This window comes from Notolepis coatsorum (genome assembly GCF_963971535.1).
Source record: "Notolepis coatsorum genome assembly, chromosome: 5".
NCBI classification, from domain to species: domain Eukaryota; kingdom Metazoa; phylum Chordata; class Actinopteri; order Aulopiformes; family Paralepididae; genus Notolepis; species Notolepis coatsorum.
In genome coordinates, this window is record NC_140169.1 from 132,953,596 (window position 1) to 132,974,989 (window position 21,394).

A 21,394-nucleotide genomic window follows, 5' to 3' on the forward strand; every position below is an offset into this window, starting at 1 on the left:
TCCGCTCCCGGGATATTGTGGTTCAGGCGTTTCGTCCTCCTCCTCACACTGGTGAGTTAGATGCGGGCCTTCACCTGTCATGTCCAGTCCGTGCTTGGGGATTTACCTCAGCCGTACTCAGGATTTCAGGGTTACCGACCAGCTTTTTGTCTGTTACGGTGGGGCTCGTGCTGGTAAGGCACTGTCGGAGCAGCGCCTGTCCCATTGGTTGTGCGAGGGTGTTACCCTCTGCTACACGCTGGCTGGGCAGGATCCCCCTGGGGGCGTCAGGGCGCACTCCACTCGTGGGGTGGCTGCCTCTGCCGCTCTCCTGGGTGGGGCCTCGGTGGAGGACATCTGTGCTGCAGCTTCATGGTCCTCCCCGGGCTCCTTTGTAAGGTTTTACCTCATGGACATGACCGGGGGTTCTGTCTCCCAGGCGGTTCTGGGGTCTGTGGCCTTTCCTGCTTCCCGTCCTTTGGTCGGGTAGCGGGAGTGTATGGGTATGGGCCGCAGTGTGTTGAGTCACACGTGGTTCCGCCTGTACGGTGTGTTCAAGGGGTTCTGGCTCCCTCTTGTTCGCATTCAGGTGGAGTTGACTGCGCCCCCCCTTCGTTAGGAAGGATGGGGTGACAGGGCTCCCCGCACCCCTTGATGTGGGCTTACGGGTCCTCAGGGGGTACATCTGTCGGGTCTCGCACCCGCTCTTCCCCATTATCTCGTAAGGCTCAGAGCGGGAGCGATGCCATACGAAATATAACGATAGGTTATGTAGATAACCTAGTTATATTAGTATAGGCTAAGCTCCCGCTCTGCGCGCCCTGAGTTCCCTCTTGAGGGATCTTTTCCTGGGACGGGTTTTTGGCGAGGAAGGGTGTGTCATGACCAGAGTCATGATTATATGGGTGGTGCCACCATAAGGGGCGGGGCCCCATACAGGTGGGGTGCATGTGTTTTTGTTCGTGGGAGATACATTAGGTATCACAGGCGATATAGAGTATCTCGTAAGGCTCAGAGCGGGAGCTTAGCCTATACTAATATAACTAGGTTATCTACATAACCTATCGTTATCTCACATGCCACTGTGTTAATACCAGCAGGAGCCACCTGAATATTTGTGTATTAGATTAATCGCATGCATCTTTTTGTAATTTTGTGCTTTTATGTTTTATCATTCATTGTATTTAATTGTTTATTTATGTATTTATTTGTTTGTTTATTAATTGTATTCCTATTTACCTTTTTCAATTTTTTGCCCTATGCAGGTGGCGTCTATGCCAAATACAACGCAGTTCGGTTTCCGGGTTCCTCTGATTGGCCACTAAGCCCACGTGACCGCGCGCTAGCACGCCCCCCTTATCGCCCGCTGCCGCACTGTGAAGCGGAAGAGCCAGCGAGGCGACGCGAGGCGGTGGTTTCAGCAGCAGCGGCCGTCTTCTTCCGAGGCGGCTCGTTCTTATTAATCCCTAATGTCATGTATGTTGTGTATGTCATAAATGTCGATATGAATTGAAAATGGGTGAGTAAACAAGACAAACGTCTTTCTCTGGTCTGCATCCCCTTAACAATTGTGTGTATTGCGCCGTACTGTATTGTACCCATTCTGCAATCTGTTAAATAAAGTTTTCATTCATTCATTCATTCATTCATTCATTCATTCATTCATTCATTCATTCATTCATTCATTTCTCCCCCACTACTCCCAAAAGTAACACTAAATAGATAAAGTACAACAACGCCAGACTCAAGAAACTGTGTTCCCTTTGGATGTGTTCTCATAAACAATGTTTGTTTACACTGCACACGACACTCAAGGCTGCATGGGTGTAATCTCTCCTCTAGCTATATCAAAGAGGTTGCGTTCAGGAATCGACGTTGTGATGTCCTTTCTTGCGGTGAATTCCTGCCTGAACATTCAAGACATGCTGTATTGCGTGGGGCTTTTAGAGAGGAAGATCCGTAGGACATCACAACATCGATTCCTGAACACAACCTCTTTGATATAGCTAGAGGAGAGATTACACCCATGCAACACAGTTTCTTGAGTCTGGCGTTGTTGTACTTTATCTAGTGTTACTTTTGGGAGTAGTGGGGGAGAAATTAATGAATGAAAACTTTATTTAACAGATTGCAGAATGGGTACAATACAGTACGGCGCAATACACACAATTGTTAAGGGGATGCAGACCAGAGAAAGACGTTTGTCTTGTTTACATCAGGGTCCCCCATTTTCAATTCATATCGACATTTATGACATACACAACATACATGACATTAGGGATTAATAAGAACGAGCCGCCTCGGAAGAAGACGGCCGCTGCTGCTGAAACCACCGCCTTGCGTCGCCTCGCTGGCTCTTCCGCTTCACAGCGTGGCAGCGGGCGATAAGGGGGGCGTGCTAGCGTGCGGTCACGTGGGCTTAGTGGCCAATCAGAGGAACCCGGAAACCGAACTGCGTTGTATTTGGCATAGACGCATCCAGGTGCTGTTGAGAACAACACAATTCTGTCTCATATTGCTTTGTACGGTAGCCCCATCGGTGCACATCAATGGGAAAAGTGGGCAGTTACATTAGTCATTTAGCTGTTGTAGTGGAAAAAGTCTGTTGTGGTAGATACACAACTCCCACTCTAGAGCTGAAGACTTCCCCTTGACTTTGAAAAAATTATCTTCCTCTGATAACACCCTTTTCTTACTGTAGTATTAAGTAGTAAATTGATACTTTCATCTGGTTTCATTTTATTAAGCAGGATCCTGGTAACACTGAGTTCAACAATGTTAGGACCAAAGATCAAAAGGAAATTAAAAGACCATATCATATTAATATAGCATATGATAATATTATACCAAATATTATAATTGTACTCATTTTATATTGCTTGTAAAAATCGGTATTAATTTAATCATCAATTGTATACTTGAGAACCTTGGAATATTGGCCTAGCTATTGGCTAAAATAGATCCTAATAAATAAAAAATAAATAAACATGCAAGGAAACAAACAAACAAACAAAATTATTCCTAGAACCCATTATGACTAATGACTATATTTAGTATGTAAGGAAAAGCCCCACAGACCCTGTTTCTATAGAAACACAACATCTGCTGTTTGATTTCACGTATGTGTCATAGTCACAGCACGAGCGTATACTTCACTCCCCCTCCTTTTCCCCTCACGTTCACCACACACTCCTCTTCATCCTCCTTTCCATCCACCACGCACTCCTCCTCATCCTCTCTTCCTCCACGGAAGCCTCACACCACCCTTATATGGCCGGCAGCATCCCTTCACTTCCCGTCACCCAGCCCAGCTGCACCTCATCCCTCTGATTCACACGCTGTCAGGCACCTCACTCCTCACAGCTGTATCCTATCCCCCGTTGATGAGGACCCTACTTCTGCTCGACGACGCTGACCAGAAGTCGTCGTGGTGTTAAACATCACTACCTAGGATCCCCGTTCCAGTGCGCCGTCCTGCCTGGACGTCCCATGCTACGCAAGAAGTCCTCTTGCTCTCTCTCCAGACACAGACCTGTGTCCTCTGCCCACAGCTGCAGCCGAAGTACACCTATCCTCACCCCCCCCAAGAACATTCTAACCCTGTTCTATTGCACATTCCTGTTGTACTGCTGTCTGCTTGGGAAATACAAATTAAAACCCCTTGAAACGCTCCATTCTCCTCTCCTGTGTTCAGCGATTGGGCTGTGTTCCTAAACCCACTTCTCACAGTATGTATCATGCCTTAACCCCTTAAGCCCAGTACCAGGCCGAGATGTATTTCACGTCATAAATAGATCAATACAGTCTGTATTAATTCATGTTGCGTTTCTTTTTCAAATGTAGCCTAGAGTAAAGACCCTAACCCTATCAAAACCGCAGTCAAAGTGTATATTTTCAGCACTACGTTTGTTTACCAAGGATTTTAAGTGTTATTAAGGAAATAAAAATCTCAGCACATTGCATCAGAAACCGGTTTAGACGAGGAAATGACGGCGTCATGAAATCGTTGTAGTCCTAAGAAAGAGGAGACCCAGGGCTTTCCATGGACGTTGACATTTCATAAAACTACACCCAGCTAAGCCTCTGTCAAAGCTGGAGCCGGCTGGCGTAAAAAAAAAATATATATTGCCGTGATTTTCGTGATTATATCTCATGGGTCGAACTAACCTGAACGTTATTGCCATAAAATACAACGTATATTGTTTCTTTACCTTTCTGTGAACGTCTAGGAAAAAAAACGCTTCGCAATCTGGTGAAAAATGGTGGAGCTATGGACATTATACAAAAGTAACTGTACTTACAGTAGATTTCATTCACGGTCTTTGCAAAATAAAAAATGTATCCGTTGGAAAGAGGAGATTTGGCCCGATCCATAGATGTATGACTTGGCCATAATAAGGTAATTTATAGGCCCGATATTCTATATTCTATATTCATATTTCAAATTGCAGAATTCTGTACTGTATCTACAAAAAACCCTGTAAATCATCTGCCCTTTATTAATTTGCTGAGATTTTCATTCTTCATGTCTGGTCAATGTTAGCATGGTGTTATTCACCGTCAAAGATGGAAAAAATAATAATAATAATTGATATTCTCCTTTGGTTCATCACAATTTACTCAAGCATAGTAACATACAGAATATTTCTGACACTGGGAATACATTCCCTGAGGTCCATAGATGTCCCTATAGATACCAAGAACATGCTAATGGTCCTGGTAGAAGTGGTGAAATCTTCCATTTACTTGGGTATGTACTTTTAGGCAAATTTTCTGAAAATATGGCTAGGGCTTAGAAGGTTAAATTGGTAGACAAAGTTGAATGTAAAAGAATAAATAAAGGCGCCCCAGTGGCGAACCACATAACTCGCTCAGCCGCGGCACGGCCGACCCGGGTTCGATTCCCGAACCCGTCATTATTTGCCGAATGTCTTCCCCCCACTCTGTCTCCCGTTCTTCCTCTCTCTCTCTCTACTGGACTGCTCAGTAGAAAAAAGCGATAAACGCAAAAAAAATTGAACAATCACATCAATCAATTGGATCAAATCACATATTATTACAATTCAACTTGTTCATCCTGGTCACCAAACTGCTGGATCTAGGCCTCCCCATACCCACCTGCTTCTGGATTAAGGACTTTCTGACCAACCGACCCCAGACGGTGACATTCGGCACCCCCCTCTCCTAGGCTCCTCCCGCACACTTAGCACCGGCTCTCCCCAGGGCTGTGTGCTGAGCCCTTTTCTGTACTCCCTCTACACCCATGACTGTAATCCAGCCCACCCGGAGAACATCATCATCAAATTCGCTGACGACACGACGGTGGTTGGACTTATTGCAGGGGGGGGATGAGTCTGCATACAGAGATGAGGTCCTGAAACTAACAGCGTGGTGTTCGGTGAATAACCTAGCACTGAACACCACAAAAACCAAGGAACTCATCTTTGACTTCAGGAAGAACAGTGCAGACCCCCCCACCCACCTCTGCATCAACGGCGAGGATGTGGAGAGAGTCAGCTCCTTCAAGTTCCTCAAGTCCATCGGCTGACCCCTCCCCTCCCTGAAGGACTTGCACAAGGCGCTGCCTCAACAGAGCAAAAACAGAGCATTACGAAGGACAGCTCACACCCTGGCTTCCACCTGTTCAACCTGTTGCCATCGGGCAGGCGTTACAGGTGCATCAGAGCCAGAACAAACACGCTCAGAGACAGTTTCTTCCCCAGAGCCATCACCGCCTTGAACTCTAATACGCACCAATAATTCACCCTTTCCCCCTCCTCCCACACTGTGCAACATCCTACCCCCTCAAGTGCAATATCCACAGTGCTATACCCACCCACTACCATCTGACACTGTGATTGTTATTTTGTGTATTGTTATTTTGTATATTGTTGTTATTTTGTCTATTGTACAGTATTGTAACATTGTCTTATTGTATAGTATTTTATGTTTCTGTATAGTATTTTATGTTTCTTGTATAGTATTTTATGTTTCTGTATAATATTTTATGTTCTCTTTTATTACTTGTGTGATTTTATTACTGCACCTAAAGTTTGAGTCCCAAATCTCGTTGTATGCAAATATAATGACAATAAAGTACAATCTAATCTAATCTTCTGAATCCAACAGTACCAAGCATTTTATATAACTCCATATTTTAGATACAGCAAACCTATAAACGTTGTTTATATATATATATATATATATATATATATATATATATATATATATATATATATATATATATATATATATATATATATATAAATAAAAAATCTTGTCTTGTGAAAGCACATATAGTTATAGTTCTCACAGCAAATGTTGTGTTTCCTCTAACATAAAATAATTCTGTGGTGCTTTTCCTTAACATACGGAATATAGTTGGTAGTCATCAATGTATGAAACCCATAGAAAATCCTTACAAAACAGGATGTTGATGCTATAGCCTCATACTGACCAATTCAGCTGGTATACTTTACAGTACAGTAAGTGTTCTAAAAGGAAATGATAAGATTTGACTGTGGACATTAATGGGTAGTAGAAGTTGAATACTTTCTTGTGATATATCACATTCACACTCCAAGTGAGTGATTGGGATTGACTTTACAACTTCGAATACATGGGTTGACCAAAAAACCAAAGTCAAAACAAAGTTATATGATTCTTCTGTGTCAGGGTTTGATCGCTGGTTGTCACTGAGATCAACAAATGGAGTTCATAGCTTATACCCACCTTTTATTTCACCATTGCCTCGGTTTGCCATGCAGATGTGGCTCTCGTGACTGGGAACCACCTATACTTTCATGTCATGTATTTTAGGTCACAGTGACTAAATACTAGAGAGCCCGTGCAGTGGGTGAATCCCCAACAGTCCAAATGTCTACAATCCGAAAACATACCCTACCTAGTGGTTTTAACTCTTTCTCTCTCTCTCTCTCTCTCTCTCTCTCTCTCTCTCTCTCTCTCTCTCTCTCTCTCTCTCTCTCTCTCTCTCTCTCTCTCTCTCTCTCTCTCTCTCTCTCTCTCTCTCTCTCTCTCTCTCTCTCTCTCTCCTCTCTCTCCTCTCTCTCCCTCCCTCTCTCTCTCTCTCTCCTCTCTCTCTCTCTCTCTCTCTCTCTCTCTCTCTCTCTCTCTCCATATACAGGGATCAGGAAGGGATTTGACATTCACAGGTGTTTACATTTTTATTTAATTTTATTCATGTTTTACATACATACATATATATATATATATATATATATATATATATATATATATATTTTTTTTTTTTAATGTTTTGCATATTTGTATATATATATTTGTTTTGTAAGGTTTTAAATTAGTAAGAAATTACATACATTTTGAGTAGTGGAAAAGGGGTATACCTCGTGAAAATAATTTCTTTATAACTTGTCTGAATTGTCTTATGTTTGGACATTGCTTTAGCACAATACTCAGATTGAATGTTTCCAGTACATTACCTTTTGCTTTATACATTATTTGTGCTGTTTTAAATTACGCAAGATCAATTCACTTTAATATTCTTTACTTAAAAAATAGTATGTTGGTGTGATCACGATATCCTGCATTGTGAACTATCCTTATGGCTATTTTTTGGAGTATAAAAAGTTGTTGTAGTGTAGAATTAAGTGTAGAAGTGTTTCCACAGACTTCAGCGCAGTAATTTAAATATGATAAAACTAGTGAGCAGTAGAGAGTGTAGAGTGATTTTTGATGTGTGCTTTGCTTTACTCATGACTGAAATGTTTTATGTGAGGTTTCCAGCAGATTTTATGGTATAATTTTACACCTAGACATTGTTTTTCGTAAACTCTTTCAATAATCACATAATTTATATTTATTTTAACTTGTACTTGAGTATTTAATCTAAAGTTTCCAAATAACATAATTTTTGTTTTGCACAAATTTTATGATAATTTGTTTCTATCAAACCAACTTTTTAATCTATTCATTTCAGATGTGATGACCTCTAAAAGCTGCTGAATATTCTCACCAGAACAAAATATATTAGTGTCATCCGCAAATAAAATACATTTAAATATATTAGATAGTTTACATAATATCGTTGATGAATGGTTTTGGACCCAACACTGTTTTCACAGGTAAAAGGCAAACATATCTCATAATGGTATGATTCTAGTTATTTGCACACTATCCTATTATATATAGAAGCAACTTATATATAGAAGCATATCTCTAATATATATATTTTATATATTATATTTATATATTATCCTATTACTATCCTTATTTATAAGGATAGTATATTTCTATAAATCGTATAAACAAAATTATTAAAATGGTTGGCTCAGTGATTGGCCTTCCCCCTGATTCCTTGGAGATCACTATAGCCAAGCGAACAAGGACTAAACTGAACTCTATTCTTTCTTTTGAAGGCCATCCTCTGTACAATGTATTTGATGCTCTGCGAAGCTCATTGATGCCTCGATGCTCTACTGAGCAACTGAGAAGGTCCTTTGTTCCTGCTGCTGTTAAATTATTTAACAAACAGCGCTAGCTCTGTATTGTGAGACTCTCTTTTCTTTTCTTTCTACTGTGTTATGTAACTCGTACTGTATGTTATTGTTTCTTGTTTGTGTATTTGTACTCGCTCTGGTGGCAAACCATGTTTCCCCTCTGGGATTAAGAATAAACCATATAATGAGGAATCACACCGATCGATTCAGACAAAGACCTCATCCATTGGCAAGTTGCTGGGTGAGTTGGCTTCAGCTTTCCATAGCTGCCATTCAATATAATAAAACAACTGCGCACTCATCAAAGAATGTCCTCAAAAGTCTGTTTTATATCTGAAATGATGCAGAAAGGCCAAATTGAGTGTCTTTGGCTTAAATAAAGTTGAAATGAAAATAAAAACATTTACAATGTTATCCATGTTTCTTACTTAAGCTTAGCAAAGATGACCACGTCACTGAAAAGGAAGAGGTGTCTCTCCCTGGGCTTGTTCCCCTCTGTGACCTGGACACATTCATCCAATAGGAGCTCTCCGTTCTCACTGCTGAGGCCCAGGACGAATGGACACTGCTCCACTGCGACCCAGCACGAAGCCTCCTCCCTGGGGAAGGCAGAGCACAGACAGTGGGTGACACAGATACTGGACTGCCAGACCAGACACTCGTTCCATTGATGTTCATGTCAAGTTGTCAACCATTATTTATTGAATATTAAAAGGATTATTGATTCATTCTTCTTCAAGACGAATCCTGCCTTTTAAGACTTCACGTAATGTTATTCCTGTGCCTCAGGACAGTCAATAATTACGGCAACAAAATGGAGAGAGAACCCTCACATTTGTGATGTCCCCTATGGATGTAAAATCCGGGGCTGCTCCACACGCACGCACGCACGCACGCGCGCGCGCACACACGCACACACACACTGTAGTGTGTGTTCTGTTTCTTGGGAGGGGTCTCTCTTTGGACACTGTTGAATCTGTAAGTATAACTGATATCGGTAATTTTCACACATTTTCCTCTTTAAATACATTTTTTATCATCATTAAAGATCATTTCTAAGCCATGTGTACTTTCTTGGTATGCGGTAGAGAATGACAGGAAATGTAGGAGATAGGCCCGGCATAAGGGTGGACTCAAGCCTGTGACGCACAAATCCTTGTGAACACACTGATTCATGAGGATTATTCCACTTTATTACTAACTTTATTGCCATTTGTTTTGCAGTACAAACGTATTGATCACATTGTATCCTCCCTTAAATGTCACAATGAGAGTAGACAAATCTTTTTATTCTGATGAAAACCGTATCCACTATAGTGAGGTCATTAGCCTCTTGGAGACTTAGCTGTAGCTGAGTGTCAGTTCCCTCTCTGCATGGTTCCAGACGTTTCTTCTCAGTGGCTGTAGCCTTTGGCAAATAATTAGAATTAACTTAACCACAATAATTTGACTATGCAACAAGTCAGGAATAGTTCCTTTACTGATGATTTGAAAATTACAACATTAGCTCCAAAGAACAAGTACCCGTGACTAAGCAGAATAATATTGCTGTATGGTTTGTTTATACAGTACTTGAGAAGCATGATATTTAGACTTGGTCCTGAAAAATCTTTTTGTTTAGAATCTTTCTTTCAGCAAGGCAGCACATAACGATGGTGACTACTCCCCGAACATTCCATGCAAGGCAAAGATACACAGCACACTCTCACCTACAACAAATTGACGATCTGCTTTTATCTTTCAAAGGTAATACATCTGTAAACACACATCAAATGCCAGAACAAACATGTACTGTACCTTTGACTCTGAATTGTCTGTTTTATTGAAATCAATATGGCAGTAGTATGATATTTATACTAGGTCCTCTTTACTACTATGCACTCAACACTGTAGCACCCAAGTTTCAACACTGTTTGATGAACATTGTTACTCAGCTGAAAGAGTTTTACCGTTCCTGCTGACATGTTGTACAGAACTAAGTCACTTTGGATAAAAGCGTCAGCTAAATGACTAAATGTAATGTAAATGTGAATTAATGGAAGTGAATGAGGAGCCTGATACCTGGGAGGAATGGTGGTGTTGACAATAGAATAGAATAGAATAGAATAGAATAGAATAGAATAGAATAGAATAGAATAGAATAGAATAGAATAGAAGGAACTTCCGGTTTGCGACGTTCTGGTGAGCAGCCACATGAAAGAGCTCCCGGTCGGTGAATATCAAGAAAAGGAAGTAAAACAATTCAAAGCGAAATAAAAAGTGACAATTCAAGGATATAAGAGAGGAGGAAGGATGAACACGAGAAAAGGCGAGAGAAAAGCAACCCCAAAAGAAGTACAAATGAGGGCGCTGGAGATGATTCAGGCTAGCATGACGCAGTGGGAAGCTAGCATGCAGGCTAACATCCAAGCTAACAACAACAACAAAATGCAGATTGTCCAGGACATACGGGCTAGCACACGGGCTATCGAGTTAGCTAACCAAGCTATCCAAGCTAGCACACAGAACATCCAGAACAACATCGATGGACTCTGGGCTAACGTGGCGTTGGACCGCAGCGAGGCCTGGCTGGAGAAGGAGCTGCAAGCTAACATGGAAGTTAACACGATGTATATGACGCAGCAAGGGATACAAGCTAACGGGGCGTTGGACCGCAGCGAGGCCTGGCTGGAGAAGGAGCTGCAAGCTAACATGGAAGTTAACACGATGAATATGACGCAGCAAGGGATGCAAGCTAACGGGGTGTTGGACCGCAGCGAGGCCTGGCTGGAGAAGGAGCTGCAAGCTAACATGGAAGTTAACACGATGAATATGACGCAGCAAGGGATGCAAGCTAACGGGGTGTTGGACCGCAGCGAGGCCTGGCTGGAGAAGGAGCTGCAAGCTAACATGGAAGTTAACATGATGAATATGACGCAGAAAGGGATACAAGCTTGAAATAATATAGTGTGTATATATATAGAAAAAGCATAAAATGTAAACTGATTATTTTTTGTTAATAAAAAGATTTAAAAAAAACACTGTCGCCTCACAGCAAGAAGGTCCAGGGTTCGATTCCCGCTTGGGGACCAGGTTTCCGCAATGCCAGGTACCCAGGTGGGGGATCTCCCAGGCCTTTCTGTGTGGAGTTTGCATGTTCTCCCCATGCTCGCAAGGGTACCCCCCCCCCCCCCCCCCCCCCCAAAGGAAACCCAATGGAAAAACATCCACAACAGATCGCTGACGCTGTCGCGTCCTTGACGAAGACGGGCAGGAGCACTTGGATTGGTCCCCGGGACGCAGCCCTCGCCGACGCCCTGTCTGCTCCCGGCAGCCCTTGGGGGGAAGGACGACGGGATGGGTTAAGAGCAGAGCTCAATTGCATCAGCGACACTGAGAGACAATTGCGTGCGTGTGTGTGTGTGTGTGTGTGTGTGTGTGTGTGTGTGTGTGTGTGTGTGTGTGTGTGTGTGTGTGTGTGTGTGTGTGTGTGTGTGTGTGTGTGTATTCCTCTGTGTGTGTGTGTGCCGCCCATTGCATGTCGTTGTGTCGTTGCATGCCGAATAAAGACCTCTCTCTAAAGAGGTCCTGCATTATTATTATAAAGATTGTTTGATTTACAAAGTCAACTATGTCTGCATATAGTCCTTATTAACAGACAGCACATTCTGGCTTTCACAATCACCCTGTTTTTAGTTGTTTTGTTTTACTGTGGGAGGTCTCACACTGTTTTCTCCCATGCAGTAAATCCCCCCATGATGACAGCTATATGTTCACGGCCACAGCTCTACATCCCCACGTACATCAACAGTGATGGCACTGTAACCAAACCTGACACCATTCCATTGCTGGTGATAGATAAGATAAGATATTTCTTTATTGATCCCCTTGGGGAAATTCGGGCGTCATAGCAGCAGGGGGGAGGGGGGGGGAGGTACAGGTAGGGACATGGTAATAGTAGAAGTCAAGACATACATATAGGCAATGAAATGATAGTGAAAATAAAAATAAGCAGTGTAAACAATATAATTAACTCTGAATATAAGAATATGAGCAAGTAAACACTGTAATCTAAGGTGCAGATGAGGGTCTGTATGCCCTATCAGTTATGTTATACATTACAATAAATACGGACAATAAAACACTTAAAATCTGAATATATACTATGAGTAAGTAAAGTAAACAGTATACACAGATGTGTACTACCAGGCAAAAAAAAATAATTTGCTCCTCATTTTGGACACAAAATTACTTTTGAGATACCATTTTGTCGAATGCTGCCACCTGTAGGCTAGTGGTTGTGGTGCAGTGTGAGTGAGGGCGAAAATAGATCCACACACCTGATTGGAGACCAAGGCATACCCAGTGCCCTTCCAAAAGCCAATGATGGGGCAGAGCGCCGTCTCTGAGCCAAGGTGCGAAGGTGCTGTAAAGAAATGTAGGGTTTCAGGAGAACATTTACATTTAGTAATTTAGCTTTTATCCAAAACCACTTACAAATTGTGAAGTCAGCAGAAGGGGTCAGGGGCGTCGTTCTGGTATGGCAAGGTATGGCACTCGCCATACCTTGGCAAATAAATAAATACAATTTTTTTTACAAACATTATGAACGAAGCTTCGAACTATTCGGTACAGCCCTAGCATGTTTTGATATTGTCAATTATCTCACTTTTACTAGGTGACTTTTACTGTGACTAACTGAAATATGCCAAAAAAAATAGGAAAATGGACATAGGGACGTTTTTTAATCAAAGGGCAGCAGAGACAAGTGATACAGGGACACAGGTAAGGTCTTACAATGGCTTAGTGATTATAACAGTGCAGTTCAGCATTCAGTAACCCATACTACATACTACATTCTGTTGAACACACACCTCAAAACCGTACCTAAGGAAAATTGGCTCAATTGCAAGTGAGTTTACTTGCAGTACCGCTTAACGTCCACAGCCACTTCACTTACTGTCCCTCGTGACTGTGGATAGACTGCAGTACCTCCGTTACACTCACCCCCATAAACTCACTCCACCCAGGGCATCCGGGTCTATCGGCACCACGTGTAGCCGGTGTGATCTTACTCGACATTGTGTTTTTCGATTTTACCCCTGTTAAGGGATCGCCCTGAGTGGGAGTTGAACCCCGGTCTCCCACGCCGCGGACGGCATCACAGACCACTGTACCAAGAGGTGAATTCACGTCTTGCTATTGGGTCTGGATGCCTCTGGGGAGTGAGTTTACTTGCAGTACCGCTTAACGTCCACAGCCACTTCACTTACTGTCCCTCGTGACTGTGGATAGACTGCAGTACCTCCGTTACACTTGTGTGTGGAGAGATCAGTGTTCAGTGTTCTGATGGCCTGGGGGAAGAAGCTGAGTCGGTGTCTCTCTGTTCGTTCTGCATGTATGCGGAGACGCTTGCCTGACCGCAGCAGCTTGAACAGGCTATTGTTGGGGTGGTGAGGGTCCTTCATTATTCAGCAGGCTCTGGATTTGCACCTCCTGTTGTATAAGTCCTGCAGGGGTGGTAGTGCAATACCCGTAGTACGCTCTGCTGAGCGCACTACTCTCTGTAGAGCCTTCCTGTCTTGGGCAGTGCAGTTGCCAAACCCAGGCAGTGATGTTCTGAGTCAGGATGCTCTCCACAGCCCCAGAGTAGAAGGACTGGAGTATCTTCCCTGATACTCTGAATTTCCCGAGTTGTCTCAGGTGGTAGAGGCGCTGCTTTGCCTTTTTTATTAACACAGTGTGTCTGTGTGTGTTGTGCATGTCAGGTCCTCTGTGATGTGGACTCCCAGGTACTTAAAACTGCTCACCCTGTCCACGAGAGACAAAGCTGTTGGGTGTCACACTTGATGGAACACTCTCATGGTCAACTCACAGAATGAGCAGAGGTATTTCAATTATCAGAAGGTGTACAGTAGGTATTTTCTAGCTGATCTGATATTGAAGCAAGTGATACAGTCATTAGTTCTTTCTCACCTTGATTACTGTCCAGCTGTCTGGTCTAATGCCTCAAGACAAGAGCTCAATAAGATCCAGCTCACTCAGAACAGAGCGGCCCGTCTGGCCCTGAACTGCTCGATGAGAAACAGTGTGGAGGGGATGCATACCAAGCTGTCGTGATTGAAGGTGGAAGACAGACTGGATTGCAGCCTGATCTTGTTCATGAGGAATATATATATCTCAAGAGAACCTATCTGTTTGTATTCACAGCTAACATGTACACATGATCGACATAAGTATAATACTAGGCATGCCTGTAGGGAAACGTTCACACTGCTAGCTACTACCAAAAACCAATGCAGCAAAGAAAACGGTGTTATACTGTATAGAGCCATGTCATATTGGAATAAACTGCCAGTACATCTTACTCAGATAACCAGTAAGATACGTTTTAAAAATAATTTGAAAAGAGCATTGAGAGAAAAATAAATTAGTTTACATTAAAGAAAAACACATATACTGTAGTTTACACTGTAAAGATATGACTGTCTGAGAGTTTAATCCATTTTATTGTATTTTCTGTGATCCGATACTCTGTTTGTGTACTGTAATGCTATTTGGAATATTTTTTTATATGTAGGAATATTGGAATATATTTTTAAATGTATGCTACTATAATGTTATGTATGTATGTACTGTTTTTGTTGTGTGTGGACCCCAGGAAGACTAGTTGTTGCTGCGGTGATGACTAATGGGGATCCGTAATAAAGATAAAGATAGTCCCATTAATCCACAGTGGCATGTGTGTCCCCTGCTGTATTTTCCTAAAATCCAAGCTCAGCTCCTTGGTCTTACCAATGTTCAGGAGTAGGCTGTTATCCCAGCACCAGAGTGCCAGGACATCAACCTCCTCCCGGTAGGCCTTCTCGTCATTGTTAGAGATCAGGCCCACCACCACCGTGTCGTCCGCACTTCACTATGGAGTTGGAGCTGAACCTGGCCACACAGTCATGTGTATACAGCGAATACAGCAGGGGGCTGAGGACACAGCCCTGGGGGGACCCGATGGTCAGGGTGATTGAGTTGGAGGTGTGTCCACCCACCCTGACCACCTGGGGCCTATCGGTCAGAAAGTCCAGGATCCAGGCGCTCAGGGTGGAGTTCAGACCCAGATCGATCAACTTGTCAGCCAGTCTGCTGGGGACTATGGTATTGAAAGCTGAACTATAGTCAATGAACAGCAATCTCACATAACCCCCTCTTCTGACTGTCAAGGTGAGAAAGGGTGTTGTGCAGTACCTGGGAGACCGCGTCGTCAGTGGACCTGTTTGTCCTGTATGCAAACTGCAAAGGGTCCATGGTACTAGGGAGGGAGGCACAGATGTAATCCTTGACCAGCCTCTCAAAGCATTTCATGACAACAGAGGTGAGTGCCACCAGTCTGTAGTCATTTAGGCCTGCTGGGGAGGTGTTTTTGGTACAAGGATTATAGTGGACACCTTGAAGCCGGCAGGGACCATAGACTTGGTCAGGGATAGGTTACATATAGTGGTGAACACTGGGGCTAGCTGGTTAGAACAGGACATAAGTATTCGCCCTGTTATACCATCTGGGTCTACAGATGTCCTAGTGTCCACCCCTATAAATGCTCTCCTCACGCTGTGCTCCGTCACCGAGCGTGTGTGCTCTTCCCCAGCGGAGAAACTCACCCCCGTCGCTGTAACCGGCGTGTCAGTGACGCCGCTAGCCATTGAGTTAGCGGTGCCCATGCCCGCCCCGAACCATGCATAAAAGGAGTTCAGTTCGTTCGCTAGTAGGGAGGCATCAGCACTCACGATTGTAGAGGGGCTGCCCTTGTAGTCCGTTATCATCCATAGTCTCTGCCATAAGCCCCCGGTGTCCTTCTGATCCATCTGTGTCTCCAGCCTGTTTCCATATCGCCAACATATCGCCGTTTTGCAGCCTTTACCACCTTGCGCAGACTGTATGCCGCTGCCTTGTACCCGTAATTTTTTTTTATTACAAACAAACTTTATATTTTCAAGATACCTGGTCCCCCTTTTTGAAATATCTTAAAGTGAACAGTTTAGTTAACATTAAAAACACTAACAACCCGGCTCCCTAACCTGGAAATCAGAGAATCAAGACTTGGAATTTGTGACGATAGTGTCGTGGAAAGTGAAGTGTCGGATACAGGTATTTTATACATATCCTATTCCACTGTATTTGTATTCTAATTTAGTGTATTATACTCTACTACATCCTGCACAATTGTACAGCCCTGTCGTATATTCTATTCTATTCTACTTTTATTTAAATTTAGTTTATATATTCCATTTAATTTTATTCTACCTTAATTGTCTGTGAATGTTCCACCAAACGGCCAAAACATACTTGGCAATAAAGACCTTTCTGATTCTGATTCTGTCTGATTTCTCTCAGAAGCATGGACCACGCGATACTTTGCAAGCAGAGGAAATTAATGTTGTCTGTGAGAAGCTCTGTAACATACAGGTCCGGAAGACAGGCTTGCTGCAGAAGAGGAAGAGGGACACACATCTGTACGCTGTGACTGTGAGATATAATAGTAGACTTTCAATGTATGGAGGGATAACCGAATGGGGCCCCACTGAAGATGCAGCCGTTACACATTGTACAACAGGTACATTGGTAATTGGTCTTTTCCATTACTCATTCCCTGGATCCCTCAAACTTCTAAATCACACCATGTAATTGTGTCCAACGGTTAACCTCATGTAACGGAGGTACCGCGTGTCTATCCACAGTCACGATGGACAGTGTAGTGAAGTGGCTGTGGACGTTAAGCGGTACTGCAAGTAAACTCACTCCCCAGAGGCATCCAGACACATTACCAAGAAGTGAATTCACCTCTTGGTATAGTGGTCTGTGATGCCGCCCGCGGCGCGGGAGACCGGGGTTCAACTCCCACTCAGGGCATGTCAAATGAGACCGGTTACAGTGGTGCCGTGACCCGGATGCCCTGGGTGGAGTGAGTTTAGGGGGGTGAGTGTAACGGGGGTACCGCGTGTCTATCCACAGTCACGATGGACAGTGTAGTGAAGTGGCTGTGGACGTTAAGCGGTACTGCAAGTAAACTCACTGCCCAGAGGCATCCAGCCCATTACCAAGAAGTGAATTCACCCCTTGGTGTAGTGGTCTGTGATGCCGCCCGCAGCGCGGGAGACCGGGGTTCAACTCCCACTCAGGGCATGTCAAATGAGACCGGTTACACTCACATGGGAAAAAATAAGAGGTCACAAAAAGATCACCTTCTACTAAGTCCTCTCTCTCCCCCTCCCACACAGTACCACGTGAGAGGCTATTTTCATTGTCTGGGCATATTGTTCAGAAGAAGCAAGCTGCCTTGTCATCTGACAACGAAAAAAAGCTTGAGGGACAGACAAAGGCTACAGAGAGAGGGACAGACACAGGCTACAGAGAGAGGGACAGATACAGGCTACAGAGAGAGGGACAGATACAGGCTACAGAGAGAGGGACAGATACAGGCTACAGAGAGAGGGACAGACAGAGGCTACAGAGAAAGGGACAGACAGAGGCTACAGAGAGAGGGACAGACACAGGCTACAGAGAGAGGGACACTGACACGACATGTACATACAAGAAATGCATGTCAGTATAGTTAAAATTTACTCCGAAATTTGTATCTGAAGAAGCCAGGGAGGCGATGCTCAGCTTTTACAGAGCCACTGTGGAGAGTGTCCTTACCTTCTCAATGACTGTGTAGTACGGAAACACCACCGTCCATGATAGGGGACATTTAGAAAGAACTGTACGCACAGCGTCAAAAATCATCGGCTGTGAGCTCCCCTCTGTGGCCTCCATTTATGCCACACAAATTGGGCGGAAAGGGGAGAAGGTGATCAGGGACCCTTCTCACCCTGCTTACGACCTCTTTAACCCCCTTCCCTCTGGCAGAAGACTCCAAAGTCTCAGGTGCAGGACATCCCGTTTTAAAAACAGTACATATCCCGAGGCTGTCCGTCACCTGAACTCAAGTACAAATGTTCAGGCACTTTGCACAACAAGGGCTAGCACCAGCCGACATGCACTTTAAGGCAATATGCAGTTTAAACTGGAACACTGAGCAATTTATTTTAGGTACTGTTGCATTTTTCTTTTTAATTGTTTGTGTAAAACTTTTATTGTGGGGATTGTATTGCATGTATTCTTGTGTTTTTTATTGTATGTTTTTATAATGTCTGTACTGACATTATATATCAGTACAAATCTGTACTGATTTGTCTCAAGACAAATCCCAATCAACCATGGTTGAAATAAAGTTTTCTATTCTATTCTATTCTGTCACCAAAATGACATTTATTTTTCTTCATATAATGTATGAACTGGTACGAGTGGGGTGTAACGGTACGTGTATTCGTCCCGTGAATTTACGGTACGGGCATCACGGTGGGGTACGAGCAGCCATACGAAGAATACGTCTCAAACTAGGGTTGCACATTTTACTTTACTTTACACTGCATGGCTTACATTGATCTTTAACGTTGAATATTAAGCTTGTATTGCCAAATGGCACACTGACAAGCGGACAGAAAGATTAACAACGCGCACTGACACTCTGCACTCCCCTCCTCCCCTCCCGTTTACTACACAGCCTAGGTGTCCCTAAAACAAAACCATGAATGAATTATTATATGTTTCTAATACAGCAGGGTCATTAAAGTTTTACAGTTTTCTTTCGTTTTCTTGTTCGCCCAATAATGGTATTTAATTAATTTACTCAGTGGATGCCTGAACACAGAATGACACCAGTATCACTGACTACCACGGCAAGCCTATAGAATATTATTCTATTTAATAATAATTATTATTATTATAATAAATATATAATAATTTTCTGTACCGAACTCGTACCGAACCATGACCACAATACCGAGGTACGTACCGAACCGTGGCTTCTGTGTACTGTTACACCCCTAGAAGTACGACTGAATGATTTACAATTTTTCTTTTCTTTTCTTTTTCAATCTGTGTGCATTAAAAAAAGGGTGGCATTAATACGCATTTGCGTTAAAGCGCTAACTTTGACAGCACTAACATTTTGATCTCTTTGTATCTTTGATTAAACTCCAAGTAACCGAAATACACTCCAAATACAACTCCAAAACTGGTCGGTCGTAGGGAGGATAGAAGCCCATCACATGTCCCCTCCGATACATGTGGAGGCAGCCAGTCACATCTTTTCACCTGCCAGCGCGGACTCTCATTGGCGAGGAGTAACGTGTAGGAGGCTCACACTGCCACCGCCATTTTCCTGTCTCTGCTGTGCAGGCGCCCTGACCGACCTGTAGGAGTCGCTGTTTACAACGTCCAGATTACCACCCATCGACTTCCCTCCCGCTAACTCTGCCAATTGAGTTAGTGTGACGGCCGGCCCAAGCCGGAGGCAATGCTGACAGCCGGATTCGATATCGGTGTCTCTTGCGTTGGTGACGAGCGCAATGTCCGCTGCGCCACGCAGCCGCCCTACTCCAAAACGTTCCTGTAAACATGTTGTGACCTGTGTATTTACCATGTGGAGAAAATAATTATAATAATTAATTACACATTTTCATTTTCTACAGATATATACTCAGAATTTTTTTGCCGAAAAGCCCAGTTAAAAAAAAAAAAAAAAAAAAAACAGGGCTTTTGAGGTGATGAAATCACTGCGCCCAGGCAGCAGTGGTTCGGCAAAAATCGAAATGTCTAATTATTATTATTCTTTTTTTCATGTGGTAAATACACAGTTCACAGCATGTTTACAGGAAAGTTTTGTATTTGTATTTGGAGTGTATTTCGTGACTGTTGGGAACTAGGCTACACTGGCACACCTACTTCCAGTGAATGACGCTAAGCTAGGCTAACGGTGCGGCTGTTCCCTAAGCCTAATGCATGCACAGAGAAGAAAAGGGTATGCATCTGCTTGTCTAACTCCAGGGTAGATGGCAAATAAGCAAATTTCCCAAAAAATTGGCGTGACAATATTGCCAAATCTTGTAAAGTGGGGAGATTGTTAGCCCTTGGTAACTCTACACTCTGACTCCCACATAAACTGCATGGACTACAACGAATGACGTATATGACGCCAGTTAGGGTACCTTATGTATACTGCACCTGTTTATACTGTATACTTTACTTACTCATAGTATATATTTAGATTCTAGTGTTTATTGTAACCATATTTATTGTAATGTATAGTATAACTGAACCCTCATCTGCACAATTTGATCACACTGCCTACTTGCTCAGAAGGGTATATTCTGAGTTAATTATATTGTTTAAACTGCCTATTTTTACTTTCTACTATGCTATAATTTTATTGCCTGTATTTATGTCTTCTACTATTACCATGCCCATACCCGTACTCCCCCTCCCCCATGCTGCTATGATGCTGAATTTCCCCAAGGGGTTCGATTAAGGAATATCTTATCTTATCTACTGAGTGCATTCTTCTAGCTCTATTCTGTTTTGTTTTGCCTACTGTATGACATCAAACTCGCACAGTTCGAATGGTTGAAAATGGCAAACTCTCATTAACACTCTTCTGAATACAGGCATAATGCATCATAACCAGACCCTTCTCCTCCCCTCACTATTGGGATGTAGCATACAGCAGGTTATGTAATGGCACGTTCGCCTCACAGCTAGAAGGTCCGGAGTTCGATTCCTGCTTGGGGACCAGGTTTCCACGTTGCCAGGTACCCAGGTGGGCAGTGGCGAATCGGAAGCCATGCCTCCCTAATATTAAAATATGAATTAATATCAAATATGAAATATGAAAAAAAAAAAAAAAAAAAAAAAATTAGTTTACATTCTTTTTCATCTGTGCATCTGTGTTATAATTTTTTATTTTTTTTTAATGTCTCCCTCTTCTCCTTCTCACTCCCTCTAACACACTGTCAGACTCACTGTGCTCACTGCAGCTAGTATAGGAGAGAGGCAGGGGGTAGGTCTCTTTCTCCAGGCTTCCAGCATTA

The 21,394-nt window shown here is 43.1% G+C and overlaps 1 protein-coding gene across 1 annotated transcript in view; it reads right to left on the reverse strand.

The window, feature by feature from the left end:
* The window catches only part of tagapb (T cell activation RhoGTPase activating protein b), a gene marked incomplete at its 5' end in the record, with an annotated part of 75,865 nt that overhangs the window by 27,894 nt on the left and 26,577 nt on the right, over window positions 1-21,394 (reverse strand). Inside the window, 2 exons of the mRNA XM_084314448.1 lie at window positions 8,885-9,055; window positions 12,776-12,861. Coding sequence (XP_084170574.1) covers window positions 8,885-9,055; window positions 12,776-12,861 — 257 coding nt within the window. The remainder of the gene's footprint in view (window positions 1-8,884; window positions 9,056-12,775; window positions 12,862-21,394) is intronic.